The sequence below is a fragment of the Mauremys mutica genome, chromosome 25, assembly GCF_020497125.1.
Source record: "Mauremys mutica isolate MM-2020 ecotype Southern chromosome 25, ASM2049712v1, whole genome shotgun sequence".
Taxonomy (NCBI): Eukaryota; Metazoa; Chordata; order Testudines; family Geoemydidae; genus Mauremys; species Mauremys mutica.
In genome coordinates, this window is record NC_059096.1 from 4268555 (window position 1) to 4283338 (window position 14784).

General features: G+C 45.1%; 1 protein-coding gene across 1 annotated transcript; it reads left to right on the forward strand.

Moving 5' to 3' along the window:
- Positions 1 to 477: 477 nt before the first annotated feature.
- On the forward strand, positions 478 to 13951 carry CWC25 (CWC25 spliceosome associated protein homolog). Its single transcript, XM_044999410.1, has 10 exons — positions 478 to 632; positions 1852 to 2024; positions 2743 to 2979; positions 4829 to 4898; positions 5774 to 5901; positions 6933 to 6996; positions 8037 to 8233; positions 9842 to 9937; positions 10744 to 10905; positions 12372 to 13951. Exons 1-10 carry the CDS (start codon positions 615 to 617, stop codon positions 12484 to 12486), a joined length of 1260 nt encoding a protein of 419 aa, XP_044855345.1. The 5' UTR covers positions 478 to 614; the 3' UTR covers positions 12487 to 13951.
- The last annotated feature ends 833 nt before the right edge of the window (positions 13952 to 14784 follow it).

Sequence of the window (14784 nt, forward strand, 5' to 3'; positions counted from 1 at the left end):
AAACCATGCCCCTCACACTCCCCAGGCCCACAGCCTTCACTGGGTCCCCTCTCAAAACTGCCCCCTACACTTCCCAGACCCATAGCCGGCCCCCCACCAGGCCCATCCCAAACTTGCCCCCCCCCCACTTCCCAGACCCATAGCTGGCCCCCCACCAGGCCCATCCCAAACTTGCCCCCCCCCCACTTCCCAGACCCATAGCCCACCACTGGGTCCCCTCCCCAAAACTGCCCCCCCACTTCCCAGACCCATAGCCCCCCCCACCAGGCCCATCCCAAACTTGCCCCCCCCACTTCCCAGACCCATAGCCCCCCCCAATGGGTCCCCTCCCCAAACCCTGCCCCCCAACTGGGTCCCCTCCCCAAAACTGCCCCCCAGACTTCCCAGACCCATAGCCCCCCCCGGGTCTCCTCCCAAACCCTGCCACCCAACACACTTCCTAGGGCCACAGCCCCCCATCAGTTCCCCCCCAAACCCCACCCTCCCCGCGCTGAGCGCCGGGGCGGGGCGCAGGAAGTGGCGCCATCAGCCGGGGCCCTGCCGGGAAGGACTCGGCGCCGGGAGCTGACGCGCGGCCGGGCCCGGTAACGGGGCGAGCTCGAGTCTCCGCCGTCATGGGGGGAGGAGACCTGGTGAGGGGCCGGGGCCGAGCGGGGGATCTGGGGCCCGGCCCCCGGGAGCCTCCCCCCCGCGGTTTTGGAGCCTGGACCCCCCCCCTGGAGTTTGCCTTGGCGGATTGGGGGGTGAAGGGTTAAATTGGGGGGTGGGTGGGTGGGGGGGCGCTGTCTGAGATGGGGGAGGGGGTTGTAGTTTGAAAAGCCGTTGCCATTATGGTGCACCCCCCCCCCGTGTTTGCAATGACTAAAGCAATGGGGAGGGTCCCCTGTAACTCAGGGGAGCTCAGCTGCATGGCAGCGCCCCCTTTTCACAGCTTTGCTATCCAGGCCCTGCAGCTAGAGCCCAGCACCCACCCCCGTCCCGCCAAGGGTTCGCACAGGGGGGTGACTTTAAGCAAGCGAGTTGCCCCGGCGCAGGGGGCTTGAATTTAACCGTAAACCCACGCGGACGTGTTTGCAGGATCAGGGCCCAAATTTGGGTTTGTGGGGCAAAAGTGAGAGGAAAAGGGCTTGCGACACTTTGTAATCTCTTTGGGGCAGGGACCATCTCTTTGCTCTGTGTTTGCGAGGCCCTGGTCTGCAGCTGGGACCCTGAGGTGCTACCACAATTCAGATAATAAATAATGATTCCCTAACCCTCTGCCTAAAACACAAGCCAATCCTCCCTTTGTTAAATTGAGGTGGTAAACAAATACCAGTGTCTTGGAGAAAAGGGACCCCAGAAGAACACAGTAGATTTACAAAACCCCAAAGGTAGAATGCAAAGTTACACCCACACTTTGATGTTTAAACCTTGGGGATTTTTTTCGGCTGATTTAAAATCTGTCTTGTTTGCTGCTCAGGCACTTCAAGCGCTCGTTTAGGTGAAAGTGAAACTGTTTTGTCTGTTTTTATTGGCCAATCTGATTTAAATCCCCCCCTCCAAGGTAAAGACCTAAGCCGGCTTTGCTTGCATGATTACAGCTCCCACTGAAGTCAGGGGGAGTTGAGAGTGTGTGTGGAACGCAGAAGCAGTCCTTAAATTTGCTCACTAACCTGCCTTCAGTATTAATAATCGAAAGCATTCAGAAAGTAGATGAGGAAATATTTGTTAAAATATGGCTTCTGTGCCCCTTTGATTCATCCTCCTGGCGCCCCTTGTGAGAAGCTTGTGTTCCCGTTTCACAGAGAGGCTTTGTGGTCTTGGGATATTAGCTTTCTAAAAACTGCTTGTACTGGTTCCTCTTCTCTGTAGAATCTGAAGAAGAGCTGGCATCCCCAGACTCTGCGCAATGTGGAGAAGGTGTGGAAGGCAGAGCAGAAACATGAAGCCGAGCGGAAGAAGATTGAGGAGCTGCAGCGGGAGCTGCGGGACGAGCGAGCCCGGGAGGAGATGCAGCGCTATGCGGAGGATGTGGGAGCAGTCAAGTAAGAGTTAGGCAGAGTTTTTATGTTAGACTCTGTGCGTGTGCCCTGTCCCTTGAAAGTCCTGTGTGCATCATTTGTACTCGAAGTACTTTGTCACCTGGAGGAATTTCTGAATGGAGACGTTCTAGTCACACATTTATTTTAGGACTTGAGTCGCAGCTACCAAATAACTAACTTCCCTGGCTGTCACATTATAAACTGTGGTGCCATAAAAAAATGAAGATGCTTGTTATAATGGGCAAACAATTACTACTTCTGGTTGATTAGAATAGAGCTTTCCATGTATCTTAGAGCTGGGAGATAATTCCATACTGGGGGAAATTTCCTAGCAATGAAATCAATTACCCTGTGGACTTGCCTCCAGTTGTCATTTAAGAATGGATAAGGGCTGGAGTGTAGAGAATAATCCTGCTGTGACAGAGAGATAGATAAGACTTAGTCCTAACAGGTCCCTTCCATCTAATTTCTAAGGCCTTAATCCTGTAAAAAATTTACATAGGCATTTAATTTTCCACCCTGTGAATGGTGACATCAGTGGGATTATTCGCCGCATGTAAAGTTCAGCCCCTGTGTAGGTTTTTTGCAGGATCAGCGCCAAAGATGGGGGTTTAAGGTCGGCTCACTCTAAAGCATTTATGTTTGTCTTTGCAGAGAAAAGTGAAACTTTAGAGCTGCTTGGAAGGAAAACAAAGTAACATGGAGTTTTTGCTTGAAACAGGAAAAAAGAAGAGAAGTTGGACTGGATGTACCAGGGTCCCGGGGGTATGGTGAACAGAGAAGAGTATCTGATGGGCCGCCCTGTGGACAAATACGTCTTTGAGAAGATGGAAGACAAAGAGGCAGGTTGTTCCAGTGAAACAGGACTTCTCCCAGGCTCCATTTTTGCCCCCACAGGTGCCAATTCTGTCCTAGACATGGCAAGCAAAATCCGGGAGGATCCACTTTTCATGATAAGGTACTAAATGGGATATTGACAGGGACCGTTAACCTAGGCAGGTAGTGAGCGGTGATCACTGCTTGATGATTGGCCAAGTGCTGCACATAGCTCATCTGTTTTAAGACTCATATTCTGTTTGTCACCCCGCATGTCCCCTGTCCACTTGTTTCCTTTATCAACCTGTTGTGTCTTGTCTTTCAGACTAGAAGCTATTTGGGGCAGAGACTGTAATTTACTATATATTTGTATGGCACAATAGGGACCTGGTTGAGACCGCAAAGTACTTCTGCAATACTAATATTTGGTCTGATTGGCCTGCAACTGTTTAGATTTCTCTGCTGTCTCTCAGAGATGTTGCATGCTGTGATTTGGAGTCTTTTTTTCTTTTTCGTGCTGTATTCTGTTAAGCAAGAGGATTTTGAGCAAGGTACAATTTGACTTAAGGTTTTTCCAAAAACTGAAGATTGTCTAGAGATCTCTTTGGTTCCTTGTTTCCTAAATGTTACACTATTAATAACACTCACTCACTCTGTGTGTGTGTCCGTCCGTCCCATTTCCAAGCTTCTCTTTGTGTTTGTTTGTTTATTTCAAACTTGTAAATACCAAACACTCATTTGCTTTCCAGGATAAGAGCCAGATCCTGCAAACACTTAAGCATGTGAGTAACTTTGCATGTCAGAATGCTCCCATTGAGGTCTGTGAGACCACCCGCATCCAGAAAGTTACTTGTGTGCTTAGGTGTTTGCAGGATGGGGGCCCAAGATGCATCCTGCTGCCCATGCTGTAGCTCGATGTGTGTGGGATTTTAAGCAGCTGATGCCCTCCAATAAGAAGTTGTAAATTCTAAATCAGGGGTAGGCAACCTATGGCACTCGTGCCAAAGGCGGCACGCGAGCTGATTTTGAGTGGCACTCACACTGCCCAGGTCCTGGCCACCAGTCCGGGGGGCTCTGCATTTTAATTTAATTTTAAATGAAAGCTTCTTAAACATTTTAAAAACCTTATTTACTTTACATACAACAATAGTTTAGTTATATATTATAGACTATAGAAAGAGACCTTCTAAAAACGTTAATGTATTACTGGCACCCAAAACCTTAAATTAGAGTGAATAAATGAAGACTTGGCACAGCACTTCTGAAAGGTTGCCGACCCCTGTTCTAAATCCTTCAGTAGGAAAAAGAGGCTGCATTTTCTGCAAGGCTGTAATTTTACATCTAGCTCTGGTGTAAATGATTGTATCGCAGTTGCATAGAATTAAATTCTGCAGCTGAATTTTGAAAGAGACTGGATAATTTTATGACCAATAATCACAGTTATGCGTGCAAAGGAGTGCTGTATCTCATGCTGCAGGTTGTAAACTGATTGCTCTGTGACTCTAGAAGGAATTTTACTTCCCATGGGCAAGGCTTTGCAATTGTCTGGTTGCATTACATATATATTGCTTTTGGCTGAGGTATCAGGCATTCACCAGTGTCTCAGCCAGGATGGATGGCATCGGGACAAGTCAGTTCCTTAGACAGGACTTGATGGAACCACGGAGCCAATCTGCACAGGGATATAAAACAGTTTCTTGATTGACCTTGCTATTCAGCATTAAAAAAACCCCAAGGGCCCCGATCCTACAGTTGGATCTGTGGTCGTGCTTACAAAGTCTGCCTTAAGCCCTAGTCCAGCCAATACACACATGCTTAACTTTACTGCCTTAAATAGCCCCGTTGATTTCAATGAGAGAACTCCTGGTACTAAAGTCAACAAGTGCATATGTGTTTGCAGAATCAGGCCTTGATTCATGCTTTGAATTAATATTTCATCTTTGATGTTATGAATGTTCTTTGAAAACCCCGATGTTGCTTATTTTTGTTAGGAAAAGAGAGGAAGAGAAAAAAAGGGAAGTTTTGAATAATCCTGTAAAAATGAAGAAAATCAAAGAACTGGTATGTATTCTTTAACAGAAATCAGAAGCAGAATTTGCATTGAATTGAATGAGAGCAGAATTGGGGTCCAGAAGAAACACTCTCAACCTTCCCAGAGTACTGGACCCCTTCCAGGAGTCTGATTTGTCTTGTGTCCCCCCAAGTTTCACCTTACTTAAAAACTACTGGCTCACAAAATCAGATGTACAAATACAAAAGTGTCACAGCCAGGCTAGTACTGCAAAGTTGCTGACTTTCTCATTTTTACCATATAATTATAAAATAAATCAATTGGAATATAAATATTGTACTTGCATTTCAGTGTACAGTATATAGAGCAGTATAAACAAGTTACTGCATGAAATTTTAGTTTGCACTGACTTTGCTAGTGTTTTTTATGTAGCCTGTTATAAAACTAGGCAACTATCTAGCTGAGTTGATCTACCCCATGGAAGACCTCTGTGTCCCCCTGGTTGAGAACCACTGCTTTAGAGAGAGGAATTTTTCTATTCCCTGCCTCCTTTTGGATAAGAACAAAATAAGCTCTTTCATATAGAAAGTCTCTCAGCAACTATTTTTTTTTTTTTTAAACCCAACCCATGGGCCATGTTATCTTTCCCCTTTCACTTACTTGTTACATTATTGTAACAAATTATTTTCATTCTGAATTCTCTTGTCACAGATCAGCTATGCCAAGTCACAGAGACAGTGAGGAGGACTCAGTTGGGCTCCATAGAGTCCCTTGCCTCCTCATAAGAGATTTTGAAAAGTGTGTGTTGTCCTGAGACTCTTTCCATACAGAATCTAATCTTTGTGAAGCCTCCCATGATGGCGACTGTCTAACGAGTGTGTGAGCAGCAATGATCAGCCCCAAATTTGGTTTTTTTGCATTATAGTTGCAAAGCAGCTTGGAAAGAAAGGAAAAAAAGAAGAAGAAGGAGAAGAAAAAGAAGCACAAGAAACGCAGACATCAAAGTTCTAGCAGTGAAAGCACCAGCAGTGACGATGAGCAGAGCAGAGCGAGGTACTTTTGAGGGTTGTGTTCTTTTAAAAATCTCTACCCAGCCTGTTGGGTTTGCATATAATATAGGAGGGAAGAGAGTTCGCTCTGTGACTCTTAAGGTCCCTAAGGCAGCTTGTTGTGCTCCAGTTGACTGCACAATCATGTGCGTTTGGGCAGAGCTGAACGTAAACCTCCAGGTCCTGTTTTAACAGGAGTAGTTGGTATACTGTAGTTTGCTTCCCTTTTTGCTATGCCAGCCCCAGGTGCCATTAACGATAAAGATCACTGTTAGAACGAGATGAAAATTGCTAACCAAAATGTGACTGCTGAAATCCTCTTCTTCACCCTGCATTCTCATCCCATCCCCCCAGTCCTTTGAATCCCTGCTCTGCAATATCCCCACCTTACTGCAAGCACCTTACCCTGGCCCTGCACAGTTTTGCCACCGCCTACATCTCTGTTCTCACTTCCTATACTTTCACTTATACCTATACAGTCCTCTTGTTTTATTACTCCATTCACCTCTCTTGTTGCTCTCATGCTGCCCCTATGCTTGGAATGATTTCCTTCTCAGCTGTCAGTCGTCGTCCCCCTTTCAAATTCCTTTTTAACCCCATTTTTATGAATCTGATATTTTTCATCAGTCTCTGCACAACTGACCCTCCCATCCCTGGCCTGCCATCTCATTTCTTGTGCTTTTCATTTACCTTCTCTTTCCTTGCCCCAAAGAGCTTATAATTTAAGAATGTCTGATTCTGCTTTTGTAAACCACTCGGATCGTGTTGTGGTGCTGTGTTATCTTTAGTTATAACATGGTGATTTGTGGGGGATGATACACGACCCTCCAGTATCATTGAGGGGACTACATTTTATTATTTTTTATATTTTCTGTAGGGGAAAAACAAATTGGGAAAACACACTCCAGATACACACCTGTCATGTTAGACTGTTGGATAAACTCTGAAAGGTTTAATGGCTACAGTGGATAGAAAGAGAGATTGTATTCTTAGGCTTTTCCACTCCAAAGACTGCACTTTAATTTTTGCATTTAGATCCAAGAAGATGGATAGTTCTTGGGAACCTGTTCATCCCAAAGTCCCAGGGTACGGCTTACAGGTAGGCACATGTGCTTCTCACAACTTGCTGTCTGTAGAGTGTGCCCATGTAGCTGTTAGGAGAGCATGGCTCTAGAGATTACGCAGTGGTTTTAGGCTCTGGAAGAGGACTGTGAGAAAGGAGGTGGTTTTGTGGGTAAGCTCCCATTGGGACCAGAGATTCAAGTCCCATCAAGGATTTTGTCCTTCCAACATAGGTGCTGGAACTAGGGGGGCTTTCACACCCCCTGGCTTGAAGTGGTTTCCATCACATCCAGGGTTTACAGTTTTGGTTCAATGGCTCTTAGCCCCCGCACTATACAAGTTGTTCCAGCACCTCTGCCTTCCCAGGTATATAAATCCAGTTCCATTCCATTTACTGTGCCACGGTCATATGTTTGTCTGACTTTATATCATGCTATTTAAGCACCTGGGGTGATATAGTGGCTCCATTGAAGACAAGGATAAAACTCCCATTGACTTCACTGGATCCAGGATTTATAGACTTGTAGACTCATAGACTTTAAGGTCAGAAGGGACCATTATGATCATCTAGTCTGACCTCCTGCACAACGCAGGCCACAGAATCTCACCCACCTACTCCTGTAACAAACCCCTAACCCTTGTCTTCCAGAAAAGGCCTTAATAACCAAGTTCTTGTGTGCCCGCTAAAGATCTAGTGGGGCTTTTCACAAGAGCAAGGATTTGCCTCAGTTTTCTTGGCCAAACTTTCTTGTCCCCTTACTGTTCTGGCTAGCTGCTGCACGCCACACCAGAAGTGGCTGTATTTTTGGTGCTCTGTGTAGTAGTAGTAAGTGCTTTGGGATGCAAGGCCCTATAGAAATATATGTTCAATATGTCTAAAACCACTGCAGTGGACTATGTACAGAGAGACCTTGTGAATGGATGGAGTTGTAGATGATGCCTTTAGCCTCTGTCCCATACATATGCATGCATTTTGCCTAGCCTACCTCTTTCTGCCTCATCAGCACTGCGCCGGGGCTCCCATGATTTGTGCATTTAATTGCTCTCTGTTGAACGATGGTCTCTTCCTAATTCCAGAGTAGAGACCTTGACCACAGTCACCGGCCTCGGCGCTCTCCAGCTGCTGGCCAGGAAAGAGCCACCCACAAACACCGAGACCGCGCTAGGTCAAGGAGCCAGTCCGGGTCTCCTAAAAGAGAGACTGGCAAGAAGAGTACAGGGGAGGAAGAGTCTGAGCGCAGGAGGTCAAGATCTCCTCCTAGGCATGGGGAACAGTGAGTGTGAAATTTTAATCTGTTTCAAAGTGAAGATAAAGGGCATGCATGGTTTCTCTCAGGGGAGGAATTCTCAGAAGTCAGTTGAATGCTCAGCAGCAAAATTCCTCCTATTATCCCATCGGCCAACGTGTAACTCTTTCCCAATGTTTCTGCAGCGTTAATTTCTCACATTGCTTTATCCCAATGACTTAAAATTAAAGCTGGTGGAACTACAGATGCCTGGCTTTGCATCAAGTGCAAGGGGCTGCCTTTGTAACTGTTGTAGAGATCTCCCAAACCACAAACAGGGCTTGGGAAGCATTTGATTTTATTTAGTAAATAAATTGTAATCTGTGAATTATCCCTTTATCCCAGAAATGAACAAGGAGAGACAGGGTAGGGTGAGACTAGGGTGACCAGATAGCAAGTGTGAAAAATCGGGACATGGGGTGGGGGGGGGTAATAGGAGCCCATATAAAAAGAAGCCCCAATATCAGGACTGTCCCTATAAAATTGGGACATTTGGTCACCCTAGGTGAGACACACCATGCATTTAAATTTACAGAGAGAAGTTGTTTAAATTTAATCATGGTGGAAAGTTTTTCCAAATATTTTCACATCACTGACACTCCCTTCTACTTCTAAACCCCTATCAACCCTTCCCCCTCAAAAGGAAGTTTAATAAAATCGTAATCAAAATTCCTACCCCAAGCAGAGTTGTGACCCCATAGAGGGAGAACTACCAGAGACTCCATGAAATCCACTAAGGACTTTGTTCTTGCTATCAGTTTGACATGGAAGGAGCTCAGATACAAAGATGATGGGTGACAGTATAAAACCCTAAAATAGATTGTTAAAGGGACATTGACAATTTGGAATCTGGTCAGTTTTTTACAAAATATTGGCAGCCCCTGGTCTCCTTGCCACTCACACTTCTGTATTCTTTAAACCTTTGTTTACCCTCCATTGCTGTGACTAAAAATGACCCGTATAAACAAGCAAAAGGGGAGAGCAACTATTTGGGAAATCAGTGAAAGCTGCAGCCAAATGCACAAAATAAACAACCGGAGACATTTTTTTCCTCTTGAATCTCTTTCTATTATAGTCATTTTAGGGGTTTTTTGTTTAAAAAAAAAAAAAAATTCAGGCAGAGTGTGGTTTTTTTTTTTGTTTGGTTTTTTTTTAAAGTTGATAGTGTCCCTTTAAAATATTGTTTGAAGGTTAATAGGATGTCACTGGCTTTAACAAAATATTTGGTACTGTGAGATGCTCTGAAAAATGGTATATGAAGCAATTATTGTTATGAATCTTTACTTCCACAGTCATTAAGTGTTGATAAACCTTGGATACAAGTTATTCCCTGCCAGTGCAAAAACTTAAGTTGGGTAAAAATAAAACAATAAAAAAACCCATGAAAATAAACCAAGTATAAAAATTAATTTTTAAAAATAACCTCCATTCTGCTGAAAGTGACAAGTAATGCACTGGAAGTATAGGAGAGCTCTTATTGCAAAACGCCAGCGATTGTCCTTGTGATCTGTTAGATATCTGGTTGACACAGGAAGGGGCCATAGGTGTGTTGATATTATGTGCATGTGGTGTTAAAAATTCTTTCCTGGGTTACAGGTACAGCACCAAGGTGGACAGGAAAGAAAAGGAAAGAGCTAGGAGCCCTTCCCCTAAAAAAGGATACCGACGACAGCATGCTTCAGGGTATACTAGGTAGGCAAAATGTTGCACATGTGGCACCTTCATAAGGAAGCTGTCCAGGCTGATCCTAAAATAATAGGCAATGAGTAATACAAAAACATAATTATATTAACTAGAATGGACCAAAGGTGAATGGAATGAACCACAGCAGGACAGGTGAACAGTCCGAACAGTGTTTGATATTTCCGAGTGTGTTGTATTTTACCATCTCGTACTGCTTCCCATTGCGAGGCATGTTCTCTTCCTGGCTACCAGTTGTTCACCTGCCATGTACCAGCCTGCGGGGGCGAACATGAAGTCGTCATTTTATCCCACAGGCTGGTAGCTACAAGCATTCTATATCAAGGCCATCTGGATAATGTGATGCCCCTGTTGGTGTCCTCTTACCAATCAGTTTAAAAAACAAAAAGGCTTGGATCTCCTTCCCTCCATGGCCCAGTGAGAATAGTGAAGATCAGAACCCAAAAGACATTCCACTTAAGTATGTGCTTCAGCACTTAGTTGAATCAAGGCCCGAAGAAAGCTGTGTCAGAATGCCAAGAACTTGAGGATCAAACAGCTGTTATGGAAAACATCCAGGAGATGGGTGGCTATGCTGCCCGTTTCTGCCTTATACGGAATGAGGAACCTTCGTGAGAATGTTCATACTTCAGAGCCTCAGCAAACAAGGAAGTTCTCCTCTGGGATTGCTGTGTTCAATAATGTAGTGGATTGTGTCCTTGCTATGAATAACTTCTGCATTAGAGTTTGGGGATGGGAGAGGCAAGGGGGAGGGGGAAGCTATCATAATTAACAGCGCTGTTTCTGCCTCTCAACAGAAAGCTCTCCGCAGAGGAGCTAGAGCGTAAGCGTCAGGAAATGTTGGAAAATGCCAAGTGGCGGGAAGAGGAGAGAGCAAACAATGTCAGGAGACACCGAAAGGAGGAGGAGCGGGAACGAGAACTGGAGAAACTCAGCTCCCGAGATGGAAAATTCCTACAGTGAGTGTCTTGCTAGCCCACTCCTCTAGATGAGTTAAACGCAGAGATTAGTCTCCCAAGGGAAAGGGGGAGACATTTAAAATTAGACTCGACAAAGACACTGTAGAGAATAATCCTGCACTGGCTGCAGGATGGGACGAGGTAGAACCTGATGGAGCTTCTCCATCTCTACTGTCTGATTCCACATGGTACAGTAGAACTAAGGAGGTTTAAATGGTTGGTTTGTTTGTTTGTTTGTTTTTAACCTAACTCTCTAAAAAAGAGTGATCAAGACTTTCATAGCTGCCTAGTCATTCAGTGCAAGTGATTTGTGGAGCACTATAGAATCACATGGTGTTTTACAAGCAGATGAAGAAAAAATCCCTGTTCTCAGAACAGGCAATATCAAGGCCTGATCCCACAAATTCCCTGTACACAGACCTCCCATGGGAGCCTATGTGCAGATGGCTTGTGTGATTGGGCCCTAACTAGATCAAGAAATAACAGACCATGCAGGGTGAGAGGTGTTATGAGAGAGAGGCATCTGTGAACACAAGGGGTGAGATCCTCCTCCCTGCTCCAGGCTCTTTATGCTGGGTAAGAGTTGGAGCGTTGTAAAGTGGCTTGAAAGCCCCCTATCGGGCTGGGGAAGGATTCTCCCAGCGTGGAATCTGAGGAAGACAGCTGTGTAGGTGTTTTCTGAGGACCGGCTCACAGACCTGAGTATAGGGGGTGTGGCAGGAGTGGTGTATACAGTAGCCCTGCCTTATACAGTGCTTTAGCCCAGGCAGCCCCTGTGAACTGTCTGAATTATGCTGGAGGCTGTTCTAGCCCCTGGAGAAGCCCAGAATTGAGAAGGTGCAAAGTAGCTTAAAATCACCATAGACAACCCTCCTGGGCAGAATCCAAAGAAGGAGGGTGGATTCCTCCCTCCCCCTCTCAGAGTAGATGAGTTGACAAATTTGGCATTTTGTGTGTTACTTGAGGGCATGGGAGGAGCATAGGATATTGTTTAATAATGTGGCTTGAGTCTTAAAGGTGATACGTCAGGGATCACAATTATCCCTTCTTGTCTGTAGCTAACATCACAATTTACAGTATGAGCTGTACCTATTGGGTTCCCAGAGGAGCACTGCCCTGGTTTGGGGACAGATTGCTTTTCCCTCTTGTATGCTTCTCAGAAAGCAGCAGAATCTCCTGTGACAGATACATTGGTAATTAACAGTTCTGTTTGGAAGGTTGAGGAGTAATTGGGAACCTCTTAAAATCTGTACAGAGAAACACTGACTATGCATATATGGTATTTAGTCTGTCACAGGCTAAACTGTAGTTATTCAAATGTTCCAATGCAGACTGCATTAGGAAGCAGCAGCCTGTTTCCTATTCTAGCTCATGCATGAGAGTCCAGGAACAATGAAGCTTGACTGGAAAGCCAGTAAAATTTAGACGGATGATCTGACTTTCTTTCTCATTCAATTCTTCTGCAGCCACATAAAACTGGAGAGTGCGTCCACTTCTTCTGTAGAGGATCGGGTCAAACGCAACATCCACTCCATACAGAGAACACCAGCTGCCCTGGAAAAAAACTTTATGCAGAGATGAAACTTGCTCTCCTCCTGCTGATGTGCTGGCTCGCGGGGGCTTTTTCAGAACAGTTCACAGGACACTTCTTCTCAGAGGGCAGCTGCCCCATGCACAGAGGGATCCTCCAACAACCTGCACAGATTTCTGCAATGATACTTACTCTGTGAAAGGGAGCTGGACTTCTCTATATCAGCACAGAGTTCCTTGGCCTTCTAGCTTTGTGAAGGCATTTATACCTAGAGTATTAAATTGCAACAAGCTGTTTGCTGGAGTCACCCTCCACCCTTATATTCTATTTTTAACACTTTGCCAGATTCCGCTTCCTGTTGCCCACCTAAACCAGTATCCATTTTTAATACTGTTCTCAGACACAAATTTCTGGTAACTAATTACCAGACTCATTGGGCAAGTTGACCTCTTTTGATGCTTGAGAAAGGATCTATTTTATCAATACTCTAGAATCGGCCATGGGAACAAATTCACCTGTGGAGTAACTCTGCTAACTTCTGTGAAGTGACACCAGAGACAGACTTAGCTTGATTAGTATTCAGTGTCAGCAGTTTGGGAATAGGCAAGGAGGGGGTATGGAGTTAGTTTCAGACATACCTGATCTGTGAAATAGCTATAGAAATATGCCAAGTTGCTCACAGGTTTGAATGATGTGTGTTAGCAAGGCAGAGACTTGAGTGAAAGGAAGAATAAACTGAAGCAAAACTCAAACAAGATGCAGGTAATAGAATAAAATAGAATAAAATATTTCTCTGGGATTTTGTACATATACATGGAGTAATGGGTGTGTATCTGACTAGGCTTTTTTTTAAAGTACTTTTTAAGAAATCTGTCACTTTTCCAGAAAAGAGGGTTAGATTCTAATTGCAGAGAGCACTGTCAATTCATCATTTAGGGCCAATTAGCAATTAGTGCAGTAGGTTATAGCAGTCTTGGAAAACTGTCATAAAAATGTCCCCTCCCCACATTGATGAAAATGAGTATTGCATCCAAAAATAAAACTGTTGTGTTGATAAGCAGACAAAATATGCAGTGCTGAGTAACAAAATTCTGTTTGCTCATGTGTAGAAGAGGGAAGGGTCATTATTTGGAGGCTGAGGGTAGGAATGTGAGACTTAATTAGGGATTTCTCCATTTTATGAGGGGTCAGGCAAATACACTTTGTAGCTCAGAGAGCAAATTTTCATGACAGTTTTGCAAAGCTGATTTAAGTATTCTTTGAATTAACCACACTTTATAAAATGTTTTCCTTTGGCAGATGATTATTGCTCTATAGTAGCTTACTGCTGGTTTATTCTAAAATTAGTGCAAATAGGAGGCAGAAATGAACCCATTTACTTTTAGGTATAATTTTTAAAAGTTGCTTAAAGACACAGTATTTCTCATACCTGCCTTTGTATATTACCACTGTGACTCCTTCATCCTTGCTGTGTTACAGCAATGGGTTCTATTAAATGTTGCGTGGCCTGTTTTACAGCTGTGTGTTCAGTCTCATGGCTCATAACCACTTGTCACAGAAACAACAGGAGGCACTAGTAGAAAAAGCTCTGCTTCGAGAGAGAGAATTAGAATTGCACAGAGTGACTGAAAAAGGCCAGACCAAAACCATTCGAGGTCTCCTCAAGCATAAATGAGACTTACACTAAATGACTAGCCAGCAACCTTAAATCCTTATAGCCCGGTAAGGAAATAAACCAGCCAGCTGCCATTATTAAAGAATCAGAGCTGGCTAACAAACTACAGATGTGTCCCTCCTCGTAGTTGCTAAGAGAAAGCCTGGGCTTCCTCTCTGGAAAAGCCACGGGTATTTTGCCCCTTGGCCTGTGTCGTTCGGGGGTGGGAGGGGAAAGAGAGCCTCCCCTGGGGGAAAGTGACATGCTCCCCTCAGTGTAGGCTGGAGTGGGAGGAGAGTAGCAGGTCCTAGGTCTCCCCCTTCCAACGCGGGGCTCTTGGAGGGGGAGCAAGGGGAACCCCTGGCGCGGCACGTGGAAGATGAGGAGGGAGGAAGCTGCCAAGCGCCACCCCCCCATGTGCAGCTGTGCCCCTTTCGCTCGCCCTTTTAAGTGTGTGGTTACATAGATAGCAGACCATTCATAATTCCAGGCGCCTCGCTGATTATTGGCTACAGCCGGGAGGGGTGGGGCCTGACGTAATGCGTCACTCAAATTGGGCGAGACCATCACTGGCGAGAGAAGGAGAGAGGCATTTTTTCCGCCCCTTTCTCTACCTCGCCCCTTCTCGCGGTCCCCCCATCAGCCCAGCATGTCGGACGTATCCGTAGGGTTTCCTAGGGGAACTCGTCTGGGA